Genomic DNA, 27,679 nt, shown 5'->3' with positions numbered 1-27,679 from the left:
CCCCTAGGGTCCCCAGGGGGCCTGACCCTGTCACAGGTTTCATTCCTCTTTGACAACGCTACAGGAAATATCCCACGCACTTATAACCTAAGTGTATTTGAAAATATTTCCATTAGACTTACTTGTTTCTTCTTTGATCACTGACAGGGAGAGGAGGGAATTGTATGAGAACAGCCGACTTGCCTTGGGAGAAAATGGGGGACTTGGGAACAGCAGTCAGATTTCACTCATGTTTTTGTTTATTGAATAAATATTCACTGCCTATCTGCCTTCCAAAAATAGTTTTCAAAGTCAGCTGTTGACAAGGGGAGGAAGGGAATTTACAGACACTCAGGATGAAAAGCATGGAAGTCACCATGGGTGGAATGGCAGAGCATTGAAGGACCACAGAGGGTTCAGTATACTTGCCCTTTCTCTCTAGTCCATGAAAGGATTTGCTCATGGCATGTGCGTGTGGAGGTACCTTTATCTCTAATTCAGGCCTGGAGTGCAGAGGTCTTGTGCAAAGTTGTAGCTCTGGAAGCAGAAGCAGAAGAGGGTTTCACGTGGGCTTTCCCTCGGGGTGTGTTACTCCTGTTTCCTTCTGTCCTGACATGACACCAGGTCCTTTTCATCCAGTTATTTGCTCCATCATAAGCAGCTGCTGTGTGTTATTACTTCTATTATCATTATCTCTCTTTTGATGAATGTTAAGCAACTATTTACTGGTGTTTTGATATTTAATTTCATTTTTCAGCCACAGGCATCTAACACATGGTGCTACGGCTTAGAAAATTACTTTCCTTCTCTCCCCTGAAATTATTATTTTACTTGCATCAGCTTATATTTGAATATTAGTTACCTAAATCCATATGAGGTTTGCTGTCTGCCAGTATTTGATGTTTGCTTAATCACTCAGTTGCATATTCAGGATAAATTTCCCGGATAATACTTAAGATTTTTTCACTTATAAATGCAATTGATCTGGCTTAATATCAAGATTAATATCTAATCATAAAGTCAATTTCAAGTTGCTGAGTGTTCTTCTCTTTTTCTTTTTCTTTCTTTTTTTTTTCCCCTCTTAGCTCCAGCCTGGGAATTGCAGCCTTCTGTCTGTGTTCTCTCTGGTCCGCCCTCATATTGACATCAGTTTCCATGGGATTCTTTCGCATATCAATACAGTCTTTGTACTGAGAAGCAAGGTAATCAGATACTCCTTCAACTGAATGTAAACAAGACATGTTATCTATCAATCAACAGTAAAGGAGAGGGGAAATCATCTGTGAACGTAGTCTATGCAATGGAGATAGAAGAACATAAAATACAAATCTCAAGAGAGCAATGTTTGACTGAGGAACGCAGACCTCTGTCAGCTGATCAGAACCAGTGGGGGGAAAAAAGTTTGAGAAAGTGTCTTGCTGGGAACATCTAAGTCTCTTCAGTCTCACATAATAAAACCAACATCTACTCCCTTGAATTTACAATGCTTTTTTTTTTTAAAGAAATCAGAAGACCTAACAAGAAGTCTTTGATAATGTCACCAAAGCCAGTGATTTATCCTTCTGTAAATTGTTTATAATTCTTGCTAACATTTTTTTTTTTCTGTAGGGAAATAAAAGGATTAAGAATCCATAAACTGATGTAGTTGGTAGTTTAGATGGTTTCCAGATCTCCTCATTTGTGTGCCTGGGATAATTGTAGCAAACACAATTTCCCAAGCATCCACATCTTTCATACTCCCCACATAATGTTCCAAAGGGCACGGCCACATGTGCTTTATATGCTGACTGCCTTCAGTTGTTATGTGAACACAGAGTTAGCTTGCCTTAGCTTTGGTACAATTCAGAAATGTGTGTGGCCGTATGGAAAATCACAGGCGCTTACAATGAATGCAGGAGCTGCAGCTCCAGTGCCGTCACCCTGTGTGCAAAGAAGGCCATCAAGCACTGACCATCTTACTTGGGACAACACCCTTCCGATTCTAATGGGCTAGCTTCCACTCCCTCGGGGTTGGTGAGAAGGGTATCTTTTCACTCCTTCCTGATGCCTTGTCAGGCAGGGGAAAGGCAAAAGCTAATGTTTTGTCTTCCCTGTTCAAGGAAGGATTGCTGGATGTTGAGAAACTTGAATGTGAGGATGAACTGACTGGGACAGAGATTAGCTGCTTACGTCTCAAGGGCCAAATGATCTACTTACCAGAAGCAGATAGCATCCTCTTCCTCTGTTCACCAAGGTAACAACTTTTAGCTTAATTGTAGTTGATAGAAGTTAAAAACAAATTCAATGAAACTTCTTTAAAATTTTTGATCCATATGTATTAGTTGTACATATGAATAGAATTTGGCATGCTATTTCAATGCATACATGTAGACTACATGGATCAAAACAGCCTCTCTTAATCCAACAGCATTTTAGTTCACAATGCTTATTTCTACTGAAGTATAAACTGGATTTTCAAACCCTCATTATGTAATTCTTTATAACAAGAGTGATTGCATTGGGCATTTCTAAAGATTCAAAGTCTATCTTCTTTATGTCATATCATAATCTGTCTGTGAAGTTCTTATGACATTAGGTCATGGGATGAGCAATCTGCTGTTAGCTAGTTCTATATTTTTGTACTTTCAAAAGAAGCAACATGTAAGAGAGCAATTCTGGAAAGCATAGAATATGATGACAAAAGAACTTTTCTATAGTTAGCAACAATTATAAAAAAGACTATTTTTTTGGCCTAAGTCACTTAAAATTAAAAATATGTAACTACTTTCATTGGGTTGTAGTATTCACAGTGGATTATTAAACTAAAACGTACATTAAATATGTTTTTCATAATAAACATCAGAAGAGACAAAGCATGGCTTGACGTTTTACTAGTTTTAGTACTTTATTAGAAGATACAGGGGGATTTGCAATATGCATCTATAGCGCAATAGGAAAAGGTAATTGTGGAGCTTATTATTAGATGATATTTTGTATATAATATTATATAACAGTAATTATTATTTGTTTTCTGAGAATTATTTATCATGCGGGCAAAGGAGATGAACCTGTGAAATATAAAACATCTTTAAAGCTAGCATGATCCAGGAACCAAGTGACACCTGACATACCATCAGTGCTTCTTGCTCTACATTTTCCTGATTGGGTGTCACGAGAATGACTGCTTTACTCTAGGGAAGAGTTTCTATTCAAGGACAGAAAGGTTTATTTGGAGGGAGAATCACAAATTGCATAGCATATATTTTAATTTTCATATACAGATATCAGTCCTATAAGTGATACATTTACGAATTACCATGACATCTATTTAAATGGAAGTTTTGTCCATAAATAATTCTAAAATGATTAATTCAAAATAGGAAAAAGGAATAAGGATTTCTATTTTGAGACAGGATATCATATAGCTCAGGCTGGCCTCAAACTAGATATACAGACTTGTATAATAGTGAGCATTGGATCCTCTGGCCCACCCCCTGAAGACTGACATTAACAAGAGTGCACCACCACAGCCACTTGTATGATGCTGAGGAGTGAATACAAGGCTTTCTTGTATGCCAGGCAAACACTCTAATAAGAGACACACCAGGGGGCCCCTACAGAACACTCAGAAGAAGAAGCTGTTCATAATTTCATTAAGATTTCTACCTCAGTATGAATGATCTTTTGCCTAGTATTCATTTCATTCTGATTCTTATCATCCTTCTTTGAATCTCCCTTCCACTTCTCTTCCCTCCCCCTTCTCCTTACAAGTTCTATTCTTACATTCATGACTTTGTTGTTGTTGTTTGTTTTGATTTGGGTTCTTTTGAGACTCACTGAGTTTATTGAAGATCACTGTGGTCTATTCACTACTGGGACTACTCACTAGGGCCTGGCAGGCTCCTCAGTGGGTATACAAATGAAGACGATGGCTGCCTCTCCCACAGAATCTATCAGTAGCAAGGGTCGTTCATCAGGGAGAGGTAAGGCTCTTCAACTCCTCAGGCCATGGCTGACTGTCGAGGCTCAGCCTTCTGTAGGCCCACTGCAGGCAGGACAGCAGCTGTGAGGTCATGGCTGCACTGGCTCTGTGGTGCCAAGAACACAACATTTCACAGTCCTTTTCCAGGGCTACATTCTTCCGGATCTTATGAATATTCTGCCCTCTTCCAAGATGTTTCCCAAGCCTTATCAGGAATGATATATGCATTCTCTTTAGGACCAAATATTCAACTATCACTCCTAAGCACTCTGAGTAGTTATGTGTCTCTGCAGTCCCCACCATTACAGAGAAGGTCTGTGATTAAATCTGTAAATGGCATTTGTCTATAGGTATAAACATACATATTTTATTTAGAAGTCTGCCTGACTTCGTGACAATTTAGTTAAACAAGAGCATTACATTCTCCCCTCGGGGTTAGGGTCCCCTCAGCCACGAGCAGGTTAAAAGTGCTACTCTTGAAGACTGGGCTTCAAATCCAATCAGAGAGAAGTTGGGTCTTCACATTACAGTTGCAGAACTGTTTCATAGGTGGGCAAATCTTGCCTCAGAGATTGGTCCTGTAGATACGGGGTTCAGCTGGGTAAGACCATTGATGCCTTTTCTCCCCCAGCAGAATGTCTTACACCTTCTGGAACTATGAAAGCTACCCAGCAGGAAGGAAGCTTCCAGCTTGGCTCCAGCTTGATTCCTCTACACCTTGCAGTCAAGGTGTGTGGTATCTCCAGCAACAGGGTTTTAGCAACTAAGTGTATTAAGCTAAGAAGAGTGACAGGAGTCGGTGCTGTCTAAAGAGGCTCTGTGGCCTCCCTGACTGAGAGGGCATATTACACCTGGCACTAGGGTATCCATTTCAATTTTAAGATGATCTCATTTTGTCTTTCCTCATGGGCAGATCTTGCTTGCTCGTGTTTGGATCATTTGGCAGGTTATCTGTCATCTTTTCAGATGGGTTTATTTTTGCAAGAGGGCTTTAAAATACACAAAGCAGCTGTCTAATTTGTCAATACCACCCTTGATTATTCTGTGTTTGCATTGGGGTGTTGCCTACTTTGCTTTGACTTCTAGAAATTTCTGTTGAGAACACTTTCTTCAGAACCTCTTCTTAATCCGAAACTCCTTAGTAAAGTCATGACCCAAAATCTGTTATTTTAGAAAAATTGCTATCCTGAATAAATATCTAGAAACAGTAACTTTGCACTTTAAGAACTAATTCAAACCAAAATAAATTGTTAGATGCTTAGCTAATGAGTAATTTGTAACTGAACTTTTTACTTACCAGAATTTCAGTGACTCAGTCAAGATTGTTATAATAACACTATAAAAAGGTAAGATTTAAGTTACAAAGATGTATAGACTTCAGCAACATCCGATACATTTTAAAAATGAGGGAAGTCAACCAAAGGAAATAAGACTAGAGGAAGAGAAGAAAGCCTGAGGAGAGACTGGCATGAAAGCACAAGGCAGAGAGGCTTTAAAAGGCATGCTGAGGAGGCTTACTAAAGCTTGCAAACTCAGTCATTGTTTCTGGGAGCAAAGCAATTAGTTAGAAGAGTCTTAGAATCCTAAGGCAAATGAGATGGTTTCTCAATAGAAACATCTTTATTCCTGACTCATGCATGAGGATAGACTTTTATTCTGGGATAAGGAAAAACATGATGATCTTGTAAAATGTACTAGCCTTGCATTAAATACGAGAGGAGATTTTTGTGGGGCAGTTTCCTGTGTTATCTTTCCGTGAAAGCAGATGCGGATACCTCCCAAAAGTACAACCCGACAAACACCTACTTCAAGTTTGCCACTTGCTAGTTGGGTTTTAGATATGCAGAAAACAAAGCCTTTCTGGGTAGGCTCCTCCTGCTGTTTCTTCAGGCTGATCTTTTGAACAGTGAAGGTGGAGAAGGAGAAAGCGACCTTATGCCTCTTGCTGTTGGGAGGGCTGATCCCATCATGTGGACCCATGGTGCTGATTTTGCTCCATTGCTCTGTGTGACAGTGTGATGAACCTGGATGATCTCACAAGAAGAGGCCTGTACCTGAGTGACATCCCTCTTCATGATGCCACTAGAGACCTGGTTCTTTTGGGAGAACAGTTTCGGGAGGAGTATAAGCTGACACAAGAGTTGGAGATCCTCACAGATAGGCTGCAGCTCACACTGAGAGCCCTGGAGGATGAGAAGAAGAAGACAGACACGTAAGAATGGAGAGAAAAAAAAGAGCTGGCTTTTATTCACAATTTGCTACCACTGGTGTAGTGTGACAATTCAGACTCTCACTGGAAGGGTGAGAGTCTGGGACCTCTTATGTCCCTGAACACTATTTGGCCCTCTCTCCACATGATAATAAAAAATAGTGCTTTCCTGATGCCCATAGGGTGTTTTCCTCAAGTTCTTGAATGTTCTTTTTTTAAATTTTTGTTTGCCAAATAGGATGTTTTATTTTTGGAGAATTGAATGTAATTGACTTGTTCCCTGTCAGAACTATTTCACTCCACTTCAGCACCAGAAGATTGACAGCTGCAGCACATCCTGTGCTTCCTTAGCACTGATGTCTGTGCCAGATGCCCGTCCCCAGATGCTGGGCACACAAGTAAACACAACAGTTAGCATTGGTAATACCATGAATGAAATAGAGGATTCATCGTAAATGCCTGTCTTTATCATTCACCTGTTTTCACCTTTACATTATTCATCAGAAAGATGTGTCTATGTCTACTTGCTCTGAGACTGATTTACCTCCGCCCGTGGTTGTAAAGTTAACTAGTTTAATTGGTTACATGTTCTGCAAATCTCATCAAGCACATGGGGATAGGCAGTTTAACATCTCCCATTGCTTGAAAAAAAAACCTCAGAGTACATGTTATATCAGTACATGTTGCAACTTCACCCATGAAAAATATCACATATTTGCATGATGCACCAAAGATTCAGATTCACTGTCATACAGCTTGGTCGATTCCAGTTACCCTATATTCTGCATTGGCTGTGGTATCAGAAAATGATGTAGATCTCATTATTTTTTTATACTGTGTTTCCATATATGCTGATATACATATTTATAGTTATGTCACTCAGCTTTCTGTTGCTATAAGAACTGCTGAGATAATACACTCATGAAGAAATCGGGAGAGTTTGGGCTTGTGACTTCAGAGGTTTCAGCTTCTGTTGCTGGCCCTGTTGTTTTAGGCTGCAATGGGATCAGGTACCGTAGCAGGGATGCATGACAGAGGAGGCTACTCACGTCATGCTGGCCAGAACGCTTAAGGGAAGGATGAGATCAAGGGTGTGCCCAAGTGACATAGCTTCCTCCCACTGGACCTTGCCTCTTAAAGGTTCCATCAGTCTGCAATGGCAAAACAGCCTGGGTACTAAGGCTTCAACACATCGGCCTTTAGGGGATGTCTCAGGTCCCAGCTAAACCAGTATGAAACTGACATCTAGTACCACAAAGATGCAGACTTTAAATGATGGAAATATCCTTACAGTCTACATTCCGTACTAAAAATGCTGTTGGTTCACGTTGCCACTAAATTGTTGGCTTGAGTGTTCACTTCTCTCACTAGTCTATGGAGCAGCCTTTGGAGTTGACATTATTGTCACTAGAGCTTGACTTCTGAACCAGAAAATAAGGACCCATCACAAGGCCCCCTTCTTTGTTTTGGTTTTCCCAAGGTTGAATGGTTTTTCAAAGACAACTTTCACTATTTTTCCTTGTTTCAGTTTGCCCAAGGTTGAATGGATTTTCAAAAACCACCTTCACTATTTAGGGATATTGTGCTTCATTAATTTTCGTGACTGGTTTTTAGATTAATAGAGTTGGATTTGATTTTATAGTAGAGACTTTATTTTAAGACAATTTCAACTTTATTTAAAGACAATTTCATTATAAACCATCTAGTTTTCTTTAAAGCTAAGTTCTTCTACTGTTCACATTCTGTATTAAGAGCTCATTTCAATGTTGCATGAAATAATTTCTGTTTACAAGCTAAAAGCAATCACTGAAGAAATTCTGCTGCGGCTAGAGAGAAAATAGAGGTCTGTTTTTCATATTTGAACTTTGCCCATTGGCTAAAAGGATGAAAAGGATAAGAAGGCCTGGTTTCTTCTTGTTTCTTCAGGCTGCGAGCCCAAAGGTTTTTGCTTTCCTTCTAGTCCACCAGCTCCCCTCCTGCTGTGTGTTGACCACACTCTCTCCTCAGCTCATTCCCAATGCCTTGGTAGTGGTCTCAGCATTGCCTACAGAGATAAAATGTCTGCTCATCTGGGCCACTTTTCATCTCTTTTATCAGTTTCTTCCAGGAAAGCGTGAAATATAAATAAGACTAGAAAGCAATTCTACCTTATCTTCTGTGACCTTGCAATCTTTGAGATGAATTTTATTCATGTAACGTGAATGTGTTCCTGTTATGGTACTGTTTGTGCAGTATTTTAGATTCTCATACTGACAATGTCAAGCCTGTCACTGTCATAAGAACAGGGCGAGAAGCCAGGACTGCAAATGAAAACTGTGAGGTCCTAGTGATGCTCTTTTGCTTTTCCTACCTAGTTATTTGCTTGGCTTATTTTGAATTGGTTTGAAATGGTTCAGGTTTAGGGATATACGTAAGCACAACAGACAAATGGTTGCTGTGTTTCTTTATTTTGTATGTAGCTAATGTTTGATGCTGGTTTTAAAAGGTATTTTACCAGGGATCCAGCACAATGGCTTGATGCAGTATAGAGGCAAAGCCTGAGTGGTAAAGGCTCGCCAGCATGTCTTACAGTGCTTTCTCTTAATCCCCATAGGTTGCTGTATTCAGTCCTCCCTCCATCTGTTGCCAATGAGCTGAGACACAAGCGTCCAGTACCTGCCAAAAGATACGACAATGTGACCATCCTCTTCAGTGGCATTGTGGGCTTCAATGCTTTCTGTAGCAAGCATGCATCTGGAGAAGGAGCCATGAAGATTGTCAATCTACTCAATGACCTCTACACCAGATTTGACACACTGACTGATTCACGGAAAAACCCATTTGTTTATAAGGCAAGTCCTCGTGGGAGCCTGTTGTAGTACAGTACAAGTCTGGGCTTCTGAGACTCCCCTGGTCACTGCAGCAGGACTGTAGCTGCTTTGCTAGTGTTATAAGGTCTATTGAGTCCCCGCAGGCCACTAGCTTAGATAATTTCCTCATTGTAAAGAAATGTATGATAATTTCACACATGTGGGTAATGCATTCCAATCATATTCATACCGATCTTCTCTTACCTCCCTCCCATCTCTCTTCCCAGCAAGTACCCCTCCCCCCAACTTCCATGTTTTTGTTTGTTTATTTGTTTGTGTTCTGAGCCACTGAGTTTAACCAGGGCTGCCTGCATGAGCATAGGTGTGGAGTTCTCCACCGGAGTGTGGACAACTTAACAGTAGTTACATCACCAAAGATAATGTGTCTTCTTTGTCCAGAAGCAATCCCCCATCTACGATTTAATGTTGCCTCACCAGAGTCTTGGGAAGGCCCTGTGAAGACATCTGAAGCTGCTGTATGACTCTGAGTGCAATAGCTATGACATTTCCAGAAGATGTCATTTCACAGCCTTCCTCCTTATCATCGGCTTTTACATTTTTTTCTGCCCCACCCCCACCCCGATGGATAGATGGATATTCCCAGATGTCCACTTGGAGGAGATGATACAGATGTTGTACTTGGTGCTGTACACTCAATAGTCATTTTCAGCCCTTTGATCAGTCATGAGTCTCTGCACTAACTACGGCTCACTGTAGAGTGCAGCTTCTCTGCCCAAGGCTGAGGGCAGCACTAGTCTATGGTATAAACTTCAGCACTGAGTAGTTACCACTTAGGAAACTTTCTTTTCATTGCAACCATGATGATGTTTCATGGAGCAGACAATCTCTGGCTGACATGAGGTATCCGGCGGTTTCTTTGCACTTAGGTTAACGAGTCTGTGCAGATTGTTTATTACATTTAGTATAAACACAGCATTCATTTTTGTGCTCAGCCAAAGACATTTTTTCCTAAAATACATAAATGCTTTGCACTGTAAAGAAGCTGTGGAGCTTTGAGAAGGGTCCTGGGCCTCAGGTTTACTTTTAGATACCATCAACTTGAAGATAAACATTTACAAGACATCTCTGCCCTTTGTTTTAAGTAGAAACAAATATAATATTGGAAAAATGGAGTCAGTGGAATATTACTTTATAAAGGCAAGAATGTTACTGACTGTGTCTAGGCTCCCGGAGTAATGTAACTTCACAAGAACTATTTATGTTGTGGTTCTTTTCTGCGGCATAGTGCTACACTGGGTGAGCACATCACAATAGTACGGGGCTTAACTCAGCCTACTTTGCTTATTTTAAGTAAGAAGCTGGGTGGCATCTGAGTAATGATACCCATGGTTATCTCCTGGCCTCCATAAGGCGTGTTCACAGAGGCATGTACCTGTACAACATGCATACACCAAATCAACAATTCAACTTAAAAACTGAAAGAATAATTAAATGACGGATTAGAACATGGCTAGAGGCCAGGATCAATCAATGAACTTCAGCCAACAGCTCCTGTGTTATTGAACCAGTGCTGCTCAAGGAAGAAATTAAGTAATAGAATATTCTACATGAGGCTCTAAGCTTGGAAAAGCTGAGATGCAGTGCACATTTGTAACCTCAGTGCTGGGAGCTTGCTTGCCAGCCAGTCCAGCTGAACACTAGGCTCCAGGTTCTGTAAGAAACTCTGTCTCAAAATGAAGGTAGCAGGCCAGGGAGATAGCTCAGTGACAGAGTGCATGCCTCGCATGCTGTAATACCTGGATTCAAATTCAATCCCCAGCAGTATATACTCAAACACATAAAAGGAAAAATGGCAAAAATTAAGGTAGAAAGAGAGAGAGAGAGAGGTGAGAGAGACCTTCCATCAACCTGTAGCCTCCATGTGCACAGGCAAGCATACTGCACACACACCCACACACACTTGCACATACATGGGTAAGGGCATTTTTACACATATGTGCGTGCACACACAGATATTCTGCTGAGTTATAAGTGGATCTCAGAAGAAATGACTAAGAAGCTCTACCATGTAAATTCCAAATAGTCGAAAGTTTCCATCCTGCTGGAGCTTAAACTAGAGCTCTAGTTTTAAGGAATTTAAAAGGGAGGTCACTGTGAATTCTGGAAAATACTATGTATCATAGCAATAATAATAAAAGAACAGTCACTTTATGTTAACCATTGAGCCTGTGAATGTGTGTGTCGCCTTAGGTGGAGACAGTTGGTGATAAGTACATGACCGTGAGTGGTTTACCAGAGCCTTGTATCCACCATGCTCGGTCCATTTGCCACCTCGCCTTGGACATGATGGAAATTGCTGGCCAAGTTCAAGTAGATGGTGAATCTGTTCAGGTGAGTAAAGAAACTGAACATTAGAATACTAACAGTAGAACTTGGTCAACAACCGATTCCTATTCCTAATCTGGAAATGGTTAACATGTACAAAGACGGGCATCTTGAAAGAAAAATGCCTGTTGTATTACACTCTTCCATAGACATGGGAAATAAAGTAGTTCATTTGTTCTGTGGACAGAATGTCCTGAGGATATGGAGAGTTCCCACTGTTTCTGTTTTATTGTTTCACCATGGAAGTTACCCACTTCATATTTTCAGGTCTTTCTCTTTGGACAGAATATTTCTCTTCTCAGAGGGATATTGTGTGAGGGCATTTAAAATAGTCTGTTAATAATACGTATGTTAACCATGAAGGTGATTGGAGTAAAACTTGTCTTTCTACAGATAACGATCGGGATCCACACCGGGGAAGTAGTGACAGGTGTCATTGGACAGCGGATGCCTCGGTATTGTCTTTTCGGAAATACTGTCAACCTCACAAGCAGAACAGAAACCACAGGAGAAAAGGGAAAGATAAATGTTTCTGAATATACATACAGGTGAGGAGGGGACCATCATACTATTTATAGGGTAGTGTGTTGGTGAACTGTGTGGTTTTACTTCCTTTAAAGAGTTGCTACCCCCTGTTCTCCCCTCTACTGCTGGAATTGCTTTTTATTTGAGAAGTGTGCACCACTGTTTCCATGGTAAACCACTCCACATCACAGCGGGAGTTTCTGATCAACACCATTACTAAAACCAAAGTGCCTTTAACTACAACTGCAGTGTGGGGTCTGGCTGCCTTCATTCTCTACACAACCTTTATCAACTTCCCTCTCTACTCCATCCCCTGTCTTTCAGGTGTCTCATGTCTCCAGAAAATTCAGATCCACAGTTCCATCTGGAGCACAGAGGCCCAGTGTCAATGAAGGGCAAGAAAGAACCAATGCAAGTTTGGTTCCTATCCAGAAAAAACACAGGTGTAGAGGTATGGCTCCCCAGGGCATTGCATTTGTTTCTGAGAAAGAATATCAAGTGGGAGTTCAAACAGACACATCAGACTTGGAAAGAAAAGAATTCTTGCTTACAGAGAGGACTCTTCCATAAAATGCGACTTCATGGCAGTACTGTTGAACAAGTTAGAACCAGATTTGCTCTAGAAGGGGCTGTACGGCTTTTATCTTGTAATGAAGGTAGGAACCAAAGCCTCAGGCTGAGCAGAGCTGAGGTGTACTTCTTCCTCTGTGGTCCAGTTCAAACACAGCCCAGGTGCTGGGACCTCAGGGACCCATGAGACCTTCTCAGCCCCTGCTACTTCCTCCAAGATCTCAGCAATCTATACAACGGCCATAATTCCTGGCAGTTTTATCATTCAGGAAGCTTAGGGTTCTCCCAAGGCCACCAGAAGTTCTTGTGCAGTTTTGGTGAGGGGACCCTCAATGATCTGGTCTCTTTGGAGTTTCTCCTGAAGAGATGCCTGGTTTCTGATTTTAAAGAATCCAAACAATTCCTTAGGGGAGGTTTGGGTTCTCAAGTGCTGAGAGATTCCACTCCAGCCACAAGCCAAGGCAGGACAGCAAGGTCACAGCCATGCCTGGCCTGCTCAAGCGGTCAAGTCAGAAGCACAAGCACAGTCTGTTCCCTCTTTGGTGGATTAACGCTTCAGAGGGGGTGAGATGACCCGAACACACATCTTCTCCTCTGTGTATACATTCCCTAAACATGTTTTCATAGACTACAACAAACGCAAAAGGGAACAGGATGCTAGCTTTTCAATATTAGCCTGTTTCTTCAGTTTTTACTCCTTTAAGTACTTTGCTTCTGAGGGTGGCACGCTCATGGGTGCCCTTCTGAAGAAGCAAACTCTCCGGTGTCAGTCTTCTTGGTCAGACGACCTGAAGGATAATTTCTTCTCAAGCTGGGGTGGAGATGGCTCTATAGAAACTATAGATATAAATGCATATCCCACTGTCAGAGACAGGAAAATGTGTTTGGGGAGGCATTGTAAGTTTCATTGTATTGGAAGGTCAATAATATATTTCTTCCATCCATTTAAGGAAACAAACCAGGAGGAAAACTGAACCTCAGATAGTGGGACAGAGAACACTGTCAAGTTAGCTTCTGGTGGCAGCCTCATAAGCGTCAAGCCCAGGAGCATTTCTTCCCTGTGGATACCGATTTCTACTGTCCTTTTCAGTGACCCAAGGCTTTCTCCTAGTTACAAATATCCAACACTATCTGTTATCCGATGTTAGCTCTGCTTTTGACTATGTTTAAGGTCTTGGTATAGTTTCTAAAGTTTGGCTTTTGATGTGGATGATTTGAACTTCATGTTCATTAAATTCTGCTGCAAGTGTTACCTAAACGGGTGATCTAAAAGTGGTAGACACCCACTATGTATTTGTTGAACTAGATAAACTGAGACTTAATAGTATCTAGCCATGTGTATATATATCACGGCTCAGCAGGTTTGTTTTACGCTCCACGTATATGTACATGTATATTTTAATGACTATGACGTAAAACAAAGTTTATATCATGTTGGTGCATGTCATTCTAGAAACCATTTTCTAAAGGAGTGAATCTAAGTTTTAGGAAAAATGCAATTTATTTCTAGACTTCTGAAGTAGGAATTAATATGCTGTACTAAGAAGAGAGTGACTATTTTGAAATATGTTAATTCCCTTCTGGAAATATAAGATATACATTTCTATTATTGTAAGATTTGGTTGCTCATTCAAATCTCATGCCAATTACAGTTTACCTAACATCTGACATGCCCTAATTCGTATTGCAGTCCTTGTATTGAGCTTCAGAGATTACTGGTGGCTGTGATGGGACTGCATTGTTTCACACTGAAAGGTTACATTTGCAAGTGTTGGGGGTCAAACTATATCCAAAAACAAAGCTGGGAATACACAGCCAGGATACTGCTGTTAGAGCCAACTTTGACCTATCTTCACACCTGAGCTTCCTTGATTAGTTTAGAAGAATATCAACTGACCGAGGACATCATATTCAGAATATTCAGAATACATTTTAATTCCAACAAAGAATGGACTTCATTTATGTTGGAATATTTGACCTATCATCCTTTAAAAGTCTCTAATAATTTATTGATATCTATCTTTATAAAATATAGTGAAACTACTTTTGTGTAAAAATGTTTGTCTTTAAATTTAGTATTTCATATCAGCACATCAATATATGTATAAATGTTACATGTTAATTGTGTAAAAAAACTCTACAATAAATTATTTTTTTCACTTGTCTACAGAGAGTTTTGATTTAAAAAATGATATTGGCACAACTTGAAATTTTTCTTAATTTCATATTTAAAAGCATTTTTCAACTTTGTGAGCTATACATTAATTCTGATTTTTCTACTTTTGTAATTTGTTTTCAGAGCTGGGTGCTGAACCCAGAGCATGACGTATGCTGGACAAATGCTGTAACAAGGGGCTGTACCCACCACCCAGCTGTTACATGAAATTTGAATAGTTACTCTTATTACTACCCTGTTCGTTTGCTCTTTAGCCAGGCTGTCCTTGAACTTAGGCCGCCCTCCTGCTTTATTGTTGGGATCACAGGCATGTGACACTAAACAATATTCTTCAATCCCAAGGAAGAAACAGAATGGAAGATAAAACACAAGAGAAATATGCAGACAAATGTGAAAATGGCCTCAACTGAAATAGCTCACAGTCTGCTGAAGGTGGGAGAGGTGTACATAGGCGTTCAACACATTTAATATTCATAACTATGAAAGATGTTTAACATAAAAATGATACTAAATGAGTAACTTGAGAAAAAAGGTTAAAGAAAATAACAATTACATTAACATCTTCCTAATGCCCAACACATTTATTGAGGGTTCCTTTTGGCCTACACTGGCTTAGGTATTTGGGGCACGCTATAATTTGGATCTGACTGTCTCCCCCAGACTCCAATGCTGATGGCTTACTTGGTCTTCATCTTGGTGCAGTTTATGAAAAAAGCTCCAGTGGAAGGAAGTTAGGTTATAGAGGTAGCACCCTTGGAAAAGAGTGAGAGATCCAATGCCCGGCCCCATTCCCATTGGCTTCTTTATTGCCATAAGGTGAGTAATATCACTCCTTCTACCATGTGTTGCCTCATAACAGGTGCAAAAACAATCATGATCATGGACTGACACTCTTATAATCACAACCACAATCCAAAGTAAAAGTTCTCCCCCTAGTTTTCCTAGGCATTCTATTACATTAAGAGATCTCTAACATGAGGTGTGCTAATAAGCAAAACATTTCTGCCTTCACAGCATTTGCATGCAAAATTTCATATCTTGATTGTTAAGAAATGTCAAATAGGTACAAACCACCCAGTCTGAAAAGTTACTAAGTCTTCCTTTAAATGACCTGTTTCCCACTTTCCCCTCTCCATTCCACACTCTCAATTTCTTTCCTATCTAAACTCACTATTTCTAGCCATTATCTCTATCCCTGAGAAAAGAACAGAGTGTCACCATAGGCAATGTCACCTGATAGCTGCTGCCTTTGCAAGATTGTACCTGCTCTGTCTGGAAGGCCTTTGTCCATGCTCTAATGGCAGAGTTCTCCCGTCACCTCCATCAAAATCCTTTTGTTAGAGAAGAGAAGAGGACTTGTGTGCTCCAGGGTCACACAGTACTTACCAGAGCACATTATCTGTTTGTATACCTCTTGAGTTCACTGTAAATCTTACAGCCAAAATACTCCTTCTTTTCCTACATGTCACCCGAGCCCACCACAAATAAGCAGTTGATAAATGCTTGTTGAATGAAGGAACAGAGGGAGCAGTCTGTGGAGGAGGTAGAAACTAGATTTTCAGGAAGAGTGGGAAATGTATGAGGTTGGAGGAAAAATAAGGGCTACAGAAAAGCTGTTATTAAGCTATTATTAAACCGGTTCTTGAAGGAAGTCCTGCTTTCATTGGTGTGGGTTGAGTGAACAGCAGAGAACTAGAGTGTGTGGTTTTAGGGAGTGGCTAGCCTTTGGCATGAGCCTTATCCAAAGTGATGGAAGGGCTAAAGGCCAATTAAGAACTCAAGGTTCATAACTCAAAGTTTGTAATAAGATATGGGGCAAAGGGGATGAGGATAAAGGTAAGCAGAGGCTACCTGTCCAGTTAGTTGATAAATGACAAAACCACTAAACAGGACAGAGGGTGCATAAGGGAGAAAGAATTTCGGGGAAAGGAAATGAGAATATTAGACATGGGTTGTAGAGTGCCTATGGCTTCATTTAAGAGAGTAACGAATGTTCTCTCAAGATGGCATAATGAGTGAGTATAAAAATAACCTTGGGTCTCTACAGCTTCAGTTTCACACAGTCTGTTAGCAGCCTGTGACCATGATGCATTCACCTAATCTATATCCTGGTTCTCCCACTGTTAAAAGTGAGAATATAATAAGTGTTGCTGAAATTGTTTGTTGATATATTAAGACATGAAGAACTCATAGAGTTAGAACATGGGCTCAGCATTTTGAGGATAGTAGAGACGTAACCAAAGACATGCAAATTCACAAATCATTGGTAATACATTGTGAATGCTAAATCACGGACAGCACATGCCACGAGAAAACAGTAGTGTCAACAAGCAGAACCTGGAAAGTGTTTGAATATTCAAACACAATGAAAATTCCCTACAAATTAAAATCAAGTATAAAAGATAGTAGTTTGTCAGTTTGGATTCAAAAGACATTTTCATGAATACATAAAAACATACATGTGTATTATATTTCTTAACTATTTCATTTTGTTTGAATCTATAATTGACTCTCCAAATGACGTGCTGTTTTCTTTGTCCTTGTAAGAAGAGAATAGCTTTTTTTGCAAGCTTTATCTAAGTGTATTTCTTTACATGTCATCTGCAATAATGGCTGATGTACCTCTAGAGGGCAGCAGAGAATGCTATTGGGCCTCAAGACCATGGAGAGTAAGGAAAGGATGCAATTGCTATCAAAGGATAGTTCTCCCTCTGTGGCTAAGATTCAAATTACTGTTGGCTCTCTTGTAAGACAAGCAGTTATCCATGAAACCATCTTTCCAGATTCTCCTTGTCCATTCATGCAGGAGGGATCACAATTACCCACCAAGTAGTTTTGGAGGGATGAACGGAAGAGTCATATGAAAGTAAAATGTTAATATATAAAACAAATCCCTCAAAACTCATTAGTTTCCCTCTGTGGTTTTCTACCCCAGATAAACAAGCCTCAGTGGAATCACCCATCTCCATAAAGAGAACAGCCCTGAAAGTGCTTGACCGCAGTACCGGAGCTGACTTTGTGATGATGCAACATGCCATGAGTGAGTACAAATCACAGAACTGAGAATTCTTCCATTTTCACCTCAGCATGTGCCATGCCTGCTACTGAGTCCTCTGTTCTCTGGCCATTGCTGGGGCATACACATGGTGCCATGGTGAGTATGCATCCTAAATTCTGGGACAAGATGTGGACAAGGTCAGGAGAAAATGCAAATCTGAGGAAATGTATAAAATTTGAGTCCAGAATCTGACAGCACACTTAACTGGCCTCTTTTTATTGTTTAAAAATTTCATACATGTATACAATTTATCCTGGTCATATTCCCCCCTACCACTCCCTCCCTCTAGCTCTCATATCACCTCAACATATCTTCTTCCAAACTTCGTGTCTTATTTTATTTTAAATGTGCTATGAGTGTTTACCTAGACAGATATATGTACACCAAATGCTTGTCTGGAGCCATGGAGATCAGAAAAGGGTTTCTGATTCCCTATACCTGGAGTTACAGACAGACAGACAGACAGACAGATGTGGACCTCCATGTTTGCTGGGAAGCAAACCTAGGTAATCTGCAAGAGAAGTATTTGTTCATAACCACTTAGTCCTCTCTCCACTTTATCACCATCATCATCACCATCATCATCATCATTACCACAATCATCATTATCAGTTTACAATCTACTAGAGGGCTAGTAACTTGGAGAGTTGTAAAACCCTTTTCAGAGTTTGAGTGTGCAATAGTATTTTAAGAAATCATATATTCACTGGTTTTGTTAGATTATAAGTATAGAGCAAAATTTAAATAATAAGTGGGCATTATGCTTTGAAGTACTATATTTCTTACCCAAATATCAATGTTTTTGTTTAGTTAGAAAACTGCAAAGGTATTCCTTACAAATAAAGTCTCCTGGAAATAGAATGTGTGATACAAAGCCAGTCACCTAGGTTATGTGAATTTTAAAATTCAAGAATCCCTAGTAGTTATTCAAAAAATTAAAACAGGATTAACAATTGAATAATATATTTTCATTAAACCCAGCACAATCAAAACATTATCATTCCAATGTGTAACACCTTTAAAATTTTTAGCTCCAGAAGCTGTGTTCCAGAGGCAGCCGAGGTTGTACCTTGCAATGGCAGCCAAACTTGGTAGTATAAGAGCCATCCAGATGGTACTGGTTTTACAAGCATGAAGGGGTCATGGAAAGCAGCAGAGGCTTGGCACTGTGAGAGGCCAGGAGAAGCATTGATGAAAGTGCAGCCCGATAACAAATGAAGACCCAGTGTTGAAGTGGTCATACAGATAACTGAGGCTTGACACCATGAAGAAAGCCTAGGAGAAGCTATTGGGGAAAGTGTAGTCCAGCTGCAGCAGAAGACCCCAGCATTATGGAGATCCCAGCACCATGGGATGATTACCCAGAACAGCAGCAGCCCTGGAGTGGAACCTGCTTTGACGTTAGAAGACAAGCTGTGTATGCTGCAGAGGGTGGAGCCAGAGAACTGACCTGGGCCCTATGGAGAAGCCTGGAAGATCTTGAGTGAATCTCAGATAATCAGACATCAAGATATTTCACTTTCGGAGTTTGGTTTTGCTTTGTTCAGATTGTGACTGTGTCCTTGTTCTTCACTTTTGAAGTGAGAAGGTATTTAATTTAATTTTGATTTTTAAGGGAGCCCACAGCTGAGAAAGTCTGAGTTTTTTAAAGATAGTTTGGATTTTTAAAGAGATTGGATATTTTGAAGAGATTGAAGTTTCAATGTGTTTGAATTTGTAAGGAGTGTGGGATTTTTAAAACCATTTATGTTTTATATTGTGATATCAATGTCAATGTACCATCTTGGGAATAAATGAGAAAGGAAAGATTCTAATTGAAAAGTATTGTGTTTGTATGTCAAGTTGACAAGGGGTCAGTTGTATTGGCTAGTTTTATGTCAATTTGACGCAAGTGAGAGTCATAAGAGAGGAAAGAGCCTCAACTAAAAAAAAAAAAATGGTTCCATAAGATCTGGCTGTAGGCAAGCCTGTAGGGCATTTTTTAAATTAGTGATTGGTGGAGGAGGCTGAGCCCATTATGAGTGGTACCACTCTTGGGCTGGTAATCTTGGGTTCTATAAGAGAGCAGGCTGAGCAAGCCACAATGAATAAGCCAGTAAGCAGCACTCCTTCATAGCCTCTGCATCAGCTCCTGCCTCCAGGTTCTTGTCCTGACTTTCTTTAAGGATGGACTGTGATGTGGAAGCATAAGCCAAATAAACCCTTTCCTCCCTAAGTTTCTGTAGTCATGATGTTTCATCACAGCAATAGTAACCCTACCTGAGACAAACCAACAGCATCAGAAAAGCTTTAAGTTCTTATAGCATCATATTAGTATTCACTGTTTAGATAAAAGTGTATTTATTTACCTAAAGTACTATTCATAGTATATTCCTATTATAATGAAAAATTCTGTTTAATCTTATGTTCTCAACATTAATTTTTAATCTGGAAATGATTTTGAAGTTCTAGAGGAAATAATGAGATATTATTTTAGTTGTATTAAACATTGTTTTTTAACCAATGGTAAGGAAAAGAAAACCAATCATGATTAAATGGCAAACTTGCTTATAAAGTAGTAAGAGATTTACAGCTCTTTAAACATATTTCATTAAACAAAATTGGGAACAGGGCAAGATGGAGTTCATATAAGCTAAATTAATAAAACTGCTTCTACAAATTCCCACTGGAAAAAAATTGTTAGCTCTTTTATGTAACTGAAAGTTTTCCTGTGCCCACCCAGCTCCTGGGTCCTTACTGTCCCACAGCTGCTCAGACCCAAATGAACACACAGAGGCTTATATTAATTATGAACTGTATGGCCTACTAGCTCAGGCTTCTTGCTAGCTAGATCTTACATCTTAAATTAACCCATCTCTATAAATCTATACTTTTGCCATGTGGCTTGTGGCTTACCGGTATCTTTACATTTTGCTTCACATGGCAGCGGCTGGCAGTGTCTCCTCTGTTCCGCCTTTCTTCTTCCTCCTCTCTAGTTAGAATGTCCTGCCTAACCTTATTCTGCCTCACCATTGGCCAAACAGCTTTATTTAACAACCATTCAGAGGAACATATTTTCATAGCACACAAAAAGACATTGCCCCATCACTTTTACTCATTTTGTTTCTTCCTAAGTTTGAAATCATAGCTAGATTTTATATTCCCAGCACATCTAAGGTGAGCCACAGTCCAGTGCTCAAAGGCTACACACATAAAGCTATGGCTCTCCATGAGGTAAGAATACAGGCTGTAGCCCAGCTCTTCTATAAGACCTGGAGTGATTTGAGATATTTGATTGTCTTGGTTTCTCCTTGCTATCAATGTATCCACTGTGTCACAGACACCACAACGGATTCAGTAAAAGCAACTAGTAGCAAGGAAGACATCATGGAGGACAGCATGGCAGAGCAAAGCTGCTCACCTTGTGGTGACCAGGAAGAAAAGAAGGAAGAAAGAGGTTTGAGATAAGCCCTAGAACATGCCCTAACTACCTTCTTGCTCCAACGAGGCCCTATCTCTAGACTTTTCTACCACCTACCAATAATGATACCAAATTCTGACCCAACAATAGATTAATCCACTGGTTAAGTCATAGCTTTTTTTGACTCAGTCACTTCTCACTGCTGAGATCAGTCCCTGGGGCAAGTTCTAGTTTGTGTTCCTGTTGATGTGATAAATACCATGACCAAAAACAACTGGGAGGAGAAAGGGTTTATGCTTGCAGTTCCAGGTAACAGTCTGTCACTAAAGGAAGTCGAGGCAGGAATTCAAAACAGGCCCCTACAGCAGACATCATGGAGGGATGCTGGCTACTGCCTTCCTCCCTCTGACTTGTTTAGCCTATTTTTTTAAAAATAATGTTTTTGTTAGATCATTAAGAATGCCATATAATTCATTTTGATCATATTCATCCCCTTCACCAACTTCTCCCAGATCAACTACCTTGCTATATCCAGAAGACCAGCTTTCTTAGACAGACTGTGCTTGCTTGTCTAGGGATGGTGCTGCCCACAGTAGACTGGGTCCTTGCACATCAATCATCAATCAAGACAATCTCTCACAGATATGCCCATAAGCCAATCTGATCCATGCGCTTCTTCAAATGAGGTTCCTTCTTCCCAGACGCCTCAAGTCTGTGTCAAGTTGACAATCAAAACTAAGCAGTATATGAACATCCAAACCATAACAATATTTGAAAGAGAAAGTAGTTGTTGGATAAAGAAAAATGGTAAATATATATTTATACTTTTTATTTTGATTTGCAATATGCATCTCTGAACTGAATATTGCATTTTAACATTCTATGTACTACAACATAATATACAGTGGCAGGAAGAGAAAGAATAAAATAAAGAAAACAAAGGGTTCTATAGGAAAGATTTTTAGAAAAAATACAAAAACAAACTGGTTCTTTTTATAAGTTGCTAACATAAGCAACTTAATGTTTGGGGATGACAAAAGAGATCTTCTATTCCCACTTGACAATTCTTTTGCTATTGTTAATGAAGTGTAATTATGCGACACTAAGTGGCACCTATTGTCCAGTGACAAAGTCAAGGCTTTTTGTGAAGATTTAGATCATCAGTCAGTCCATACTCACATGATGCTTTTTGTTTGTTTCATATATATATATATATATATATATATATATATATATATATATATATATATATATGTGTGTGTGTGTGTGTGTGTGTGTGTGTGTGTGTGTGTGTGTGTGTGTGTTTCTGTTAAGGATGTTCCCACTGTCAACTGAACATATCATTCTGCATTTGGCAGAAATACTCCCAAAATGTGAACAGAAGGAGAAATCTGCAATGGTGACTACCAGAAGACTAGCATACCTATGCACATACAAACACATTTTTAATGAACTTGTGCTTAATCAAATGTTCCAGAATTACAAGAACCATTCAGGCTTTGGGAAGCAAGCGTCTCTACCATACTAAGTATGTGCCCTTATCTTTAAATTTACTAATATTTCTTCTCTGATTCATCAGCATTTGAAATTCAAAACTTCTTGTCTCCAGAACATTGCATTATCTTGACATTTAATGCCCTTTTAGTGTTTCTGTTCAAAACATAGTATCAATGTTTTAAGTCATACCACTCCTCTTTGAAACTTGTGTTTCTTTAAACATTGTTCAGCGTTGTAAGTAATAATTCAACTTAATAGGCATGAGCATAGAGGGTACGAGGTCCTGGTACACACAGATACGCACTAAGGGAATCAGGAAACTTAAACACTCAGGCTTATCTCTTCAGAGGAAGAAGATATTACCTCTCTTCCACCCTGAATGCTGGAAAAGGTTGCAGTTGACAACCTGGTGATCTTTTGCTATCTGTGGGGCCAGGATTCACCAGAATCCCTCAGGCTGTTATGTTTGTTTATCCTAGATTCCCCCTGCCACCCTGATAGACCTTGAGCATTGTGTCCCATCTCATCTTTATGAAGATGGCATGTGTGCCTTACAACAGCCTAGGTAACTTCTGTGTTATCATAGGGCCAGTTGACCCTGATTCATACAGGCATTATGCTTACCTCAGTCATTCTCCCCTGACTCTTGAGCAATGTTTCTGAGTCAATAGAACCCATCTTTTGGAAGAGCTCATATGTACTTTGTCAAGAGTTTAAATGTAAACATGACTTAAGCTTTGTGTGCACACAGGATTGAATTAATTGTCATCAGGATATGTTTTTCCAAAAGTATGCTGTTCTTAGCTATGATTAAAATGTCAGATCCTAGACATTTGAACCAGCCTGGCTGATACGTCTGGCTGACTGGATTTTCTTCTTGCCTCATGCGGATCATTTCTGTGGTGGCAGGCATGCGTGCAGGAAGCCCAGCACAGGAGACTAGCGAATGATAAAGATCTTTGCTGCTCTTCAAACTCCCCACTCCCCAGGCATTTGGGAAATCCCGCACAAGCAAATGGCACTTAGGAGTAAAGCTACAGTCACTAATGTCACCATATGGCCTGTATTCCTAACATGTCTTTAAATACTGTACAGGAATTTAATTCTTGTAATAATCTGTTTAATTGTTCATGTATAAATCCTCATTATTTTACTTATGATGTGCATAGGTATGGAGTGCATGAACTTTGGTGGATGCACCAAAGTCAAATAGAGAGTGAATGGTAAAACCAGTGTCTGTACTCAGCCAACTGGAGGCCAGAACCCAGGCTCCCACCCAGTGTGGCAAAGCTCCACAATAAGAAATAAACCAGCAGTGTCTTCAAGGTGTGGCAAATTGAGATGATTGTATGAGTGACAGATCTCTAGTAAGGCAAGCACAGGCTTTTAAATAAATTTGGCAGGTGGATTTCCCCTAAGTGGCCACTGCTGCTGCCTCTGCCACCACCACCTTCTCCTGCTCCTTCTTCGCTTCCTCCTCCTTCCTTCCATCGTTGCTTGCATCCTTTTTCTCTTCTGCTGCCTCCTCCTCTTCCTCCCCTCCTCCTCTTCTCTTTTCTTCTTTTTGTTAGTTAAGGTTTTCATTTTAGCTCACATCTCAAGGCACAGTCCACCATGGTGCTGTGAAATCATGGCGGCAGGAATTTAAAACATAGGGTCTAATTGCATCCTCACTCAGGAATCAGAGAGATGTGCATGCTGCTCTTCATCTGTCTGTTTATTAATTTTCAAAGTATGTTTCATTTATCCATTGACAATTTCATACGTGCCCACAGTGTATCTTAATCATAGCTATTCCTGTTTCCCTTTCTCCCATACCACCCCAAACATATCTCCTCCAACTTCCATGTTCTCTTTTATATTTATTTTGTTGTAACCTACTCAGTCCAGTTAGTGCTGCCTGCTGGGATGTTGACTGGTCTTGTTGACTTAGCCTTGTGTAGATCTTGTGCAAGTAATCATAACTCTAGTGAGTTTACACGTGCGATGACCATGCCATGTGCAGAAGACAGAATTTCATGGGATTCCTGTCCTCTGGACCTTATAGTCCAGCCCCTTTCTCACACATCCTTGTTGAGCAAGAGGGTTGAAATAGATGTCTTATTTAGTGCTGAGCTACCAACAGTCAGTTATTCACAGCACGTTGACCAGAACTATGAATCTCCATGTTGTTTTCCACAGCAAAAGTGACTCTCAGGCCAAGACTGAAAGTGGCTCTAATCTATGGGCATAAACATTGTGTTAAGAACAGCATGTATACAGGACTCCATGAATGAAATATCTGAAGGAAATAATCCAAATAATGCTGGTTAGGTTAAAACTGAATAGTGAATACATGACTGTTCATTTCATTTTGTTCTTACTTGAAGTTTCCAGTGTTTGAAATATTGAATACTCAAAAGAGAAAGTGGAGATGGCATGCAGGTACTTTTCAATGTTAATTTTTGCATAAAATGTATTCAACTGTCTAGTTGAATTTACTGATTCATTGTAATATTGTAAGTAAATGTTTCCTATTGCTCAAGTGTCTTACATGTAGATGGAAGAGATTTAAATTGTGATTAAAGAAAGTGGGGGACATTTGTCAGAGAATGAATATCTTCAAAAGTCAGTGAAACTTAAGCATTTTTAAGAAAAGGAAATTATTCTGAAAAGAGGATAAATTGCTGAAATATTGGAGTGTATCCTGCCCTGCCAAGCTGGCCTGCATACATATGTTTAAGAAGTAGCTAAAAGTGGTGCTTAATATATAATGCGATTAGCTTATAAGAGATCATAAGACAGTAAGGTCTAATGAATTATATAGAAGTAGACAAATAGCATGACAGTAAAATTATTTAAGAAATTGCATTTCAGCATGGTACCCATGATATAATTTCCTGGGGAGCAGTGCAGAGTCCTGCACTGAGATGGTTGTCACTGCAGGGATGAAGTCACAGGTCAGAAAAATGATGGTGGAGGATGAGAAGAAATGTAAATTTATTAGGGTGCGCAATATTTTGGGGAACATAATACCACCACATTTCCCCTTTTTTGTCTAAAATTTAAAAAAGCTTATAACTAATACAAGAAAAATTATATCCAATAAGTCAAGATTACATTAACGATGTCTAGTCCATTAACATTTGACACATTCAGGCAAAAAACTCCATTAATATATAACAATGTCCAGTCGAGTAACATTTGACAAATTCAGGCAAAAAATTTTCATTACTTATCTTATTTAAAACAAGTAATTCCTTTTTAAAAGTATTTTTTTCTTTTCATAATAGATTCAGTAATCTACCTTTTGTCATTTTTATATCTTCCTCTTTTTCTTTTTAGTGTAGATTCAGTGATCTACCCATTTATCCTACTATTATTCTTTATCTTTTTTCTCAGAATAGATTCAGTGATCTATCTCATATCTATATTCTTTTCTTTTTTTTTCTTTTTTAAACAAAACCTCTGAATCTAATCTCCATGTTCAGCTTTTTTCCTGACCATTAACAATTAACAACTTGTAACCATATGAGAAACGATGGAGTCTCTAACACAGAGGCAGTCAAGTCCTGTGTCCACACAGCTAGTGTACCCCAGCAGACTTGGGTGTAACTGGTGCACTCACAGGCATCTCTTGCTTCTTAACCTGCAGACTTCCCTTTCTAATTATCTCTGATGTCCAACTATTCCAGCTCTGCACCTTCCAACTGCTGCTCTTGATTTTCAGAAGTGACCTTGGCTTCTCTGTAAGGCTAAGTGAACTGGTTTGTTTACGACGACCCGCTCATTGGATTTTAGTGTTAACAGGTACAGGTTTTGGTACAAAGATTCTGATCATCAAGCCAATCATCTTTTTCCTGCCAACTTCTGAGAAGAGGATATTCAGCATTTTTTTTTTAACTCTTTCCTCTCCACTTCACTTTTGTATTGTTACAAAACTCATCCCAGGGGGGAAAGGCCAGGAATGCACTGCACGTTAACTGTGATTATGCTGGATCTAAGGAGGGAGCCCCTTTGCACCCTGAAAAAAGAAAAAGTCATTGTCTCTGTCTAGTGACCTTGTCAGTTTTTTCTCTCCTGCTCCTTTTCAAACATTGCCAATGTTTCATGTTTTAGTATTTTTTCCCCTAATGTTCCTCCTTATTATTCACTGTGTTTTGCTGCAATACATGTTCCTCCTTGGGTTAACTCAGATATTTTGCCCATTGTTTATATGCACATATGACATCTGCCCAGCAGGTCACCCACAGATTGGGGAAGTCGTGTGACCTCTCCCTTCTTGATAAGAGGTTATATAAGGTGCTTGATTTTGTTATTACATCCACTTCTGTTTGGGTCAAAACTGTGACATTTGGGGGTAGCTCATTGCTGTAATCATTCACTAGGGTTGCACCTACCACAGATTTCACAATGCTCTGGGAGGTTATTCCACTTTTCTCAAGGTAACATTTAAAGCCTTTATTTTCAAAGTACAAATATTTTATTTTCTCACCACCAATCCCCAAACAGATAGCACTCACACATTTGAATACCGGGAGCTGTCTGGATGCCGGCCGAGCACCAGTGTAAACAGCTGATAATCAATTTTCATTCTGGACAGTGTCTTTCATGTCAGTATGTGTTAGTTATCAGGCCATTTCTCTTTTAATCACCTGAGCAAAAAAGAGTGAGGATGCCATGTAGTCGGGAAGAAACTGTAACCAAACAGTACAATACAGAAAGAATTGGGAATTAGATTTATATTGTTTGTGTTGCAGACTGAAATCAGGTCCCCATCCATGCTAAGCACAAACTAACTGACCCTCAGCCCTGGAGTTAGAGTTCTTTGCCTTGATAGTTGTTCAACGTGTTAAAGAAGACTTTTGAGCAATTCACCATTGAATGAACATTACGAGAGGCGGAAAGTAGTTGATTGCCTAGAGCATAACAAACGGAACTGTTGAGTTTTTGTCTAGATTAAATAAGTACGTAAAAGTTGTTAGAAAGAAATGAGGAAATGCTGTGGAGTCCCTCTATAGGTCAGATTCAGCTCCATTTTCAATTACATTTATTTTATGAATCCATCTGTACAGAAAATAGATTCCTGCCTACCCCAAGTCAGTTATAATAAAGCTATCTAGAAGAAAA

General features: G+C 39.7%; 1 protein-coding gene across 1 annotated transcript in view; it reads left to right on the top strand.

Moving 5' to 3' along the window:
• Gucy1b1 (guanylate cyclase 1 soluble subunit beta 1) overlaps positions 1-14,604 on the top strand; it is a 44,894-nt gene extending 30,290 nt beyond the window's left edge. Inside the window, exons 7-14 of the mRNA XM_059264754.1 lie at positions 1,065-1,181; positions 2,079-2,212; positions 5,955-6,152; positions 8,743-8,980; positions 11,210-11,350; positions 11,738-11,892; positions 12,194-12,320; positions 13,390-14,604. Coding sequence (XP_059120737.1) covers positions 1,065-1,181; positions 2,079-2,212; positions 5,955-6,152; positions 8,743-8,980; positions 11,210-11,350; positions 11,738-11,892; positions 12,194-12,320; positions 13,390-13,413 — 1,134 coding nt within the window. The 3' untranslated portion in view covers positions 13,414-14,604. The remainder of the gene's footprint in view (positions 1-1,064; positions 1,182-2,078; positions 2,213-5,954; positions 6,153-8,742; positions 8,981-11,209; positions 11,351-11,737; positions 11,893-12,193; positions 12,321-13,389) is intronic.
• Positions 14,605-27,679: the final 13,075 nt, after the last annotated feature.

The sequence above is a fragment of the Peromyscus eremicus genome, chromosome 6, assembly GCF_949786415.1.
Source record: "Peromyscus eremicus chromosome 6, PerEre_H2_v1, whole genome shotgun sequence".
Lineage (NCBI taxonomy): Eukaryota > Metazoa > Chordata > Mammalia > Rodentia > Cricetidae > Peromyscus > Peromyscus eremicus.
The sequence above is the reverse complement of the archived record's forward strand: the minus strand, read 5'-3'. Positions and strand labels throughout refer to the sequence as shown.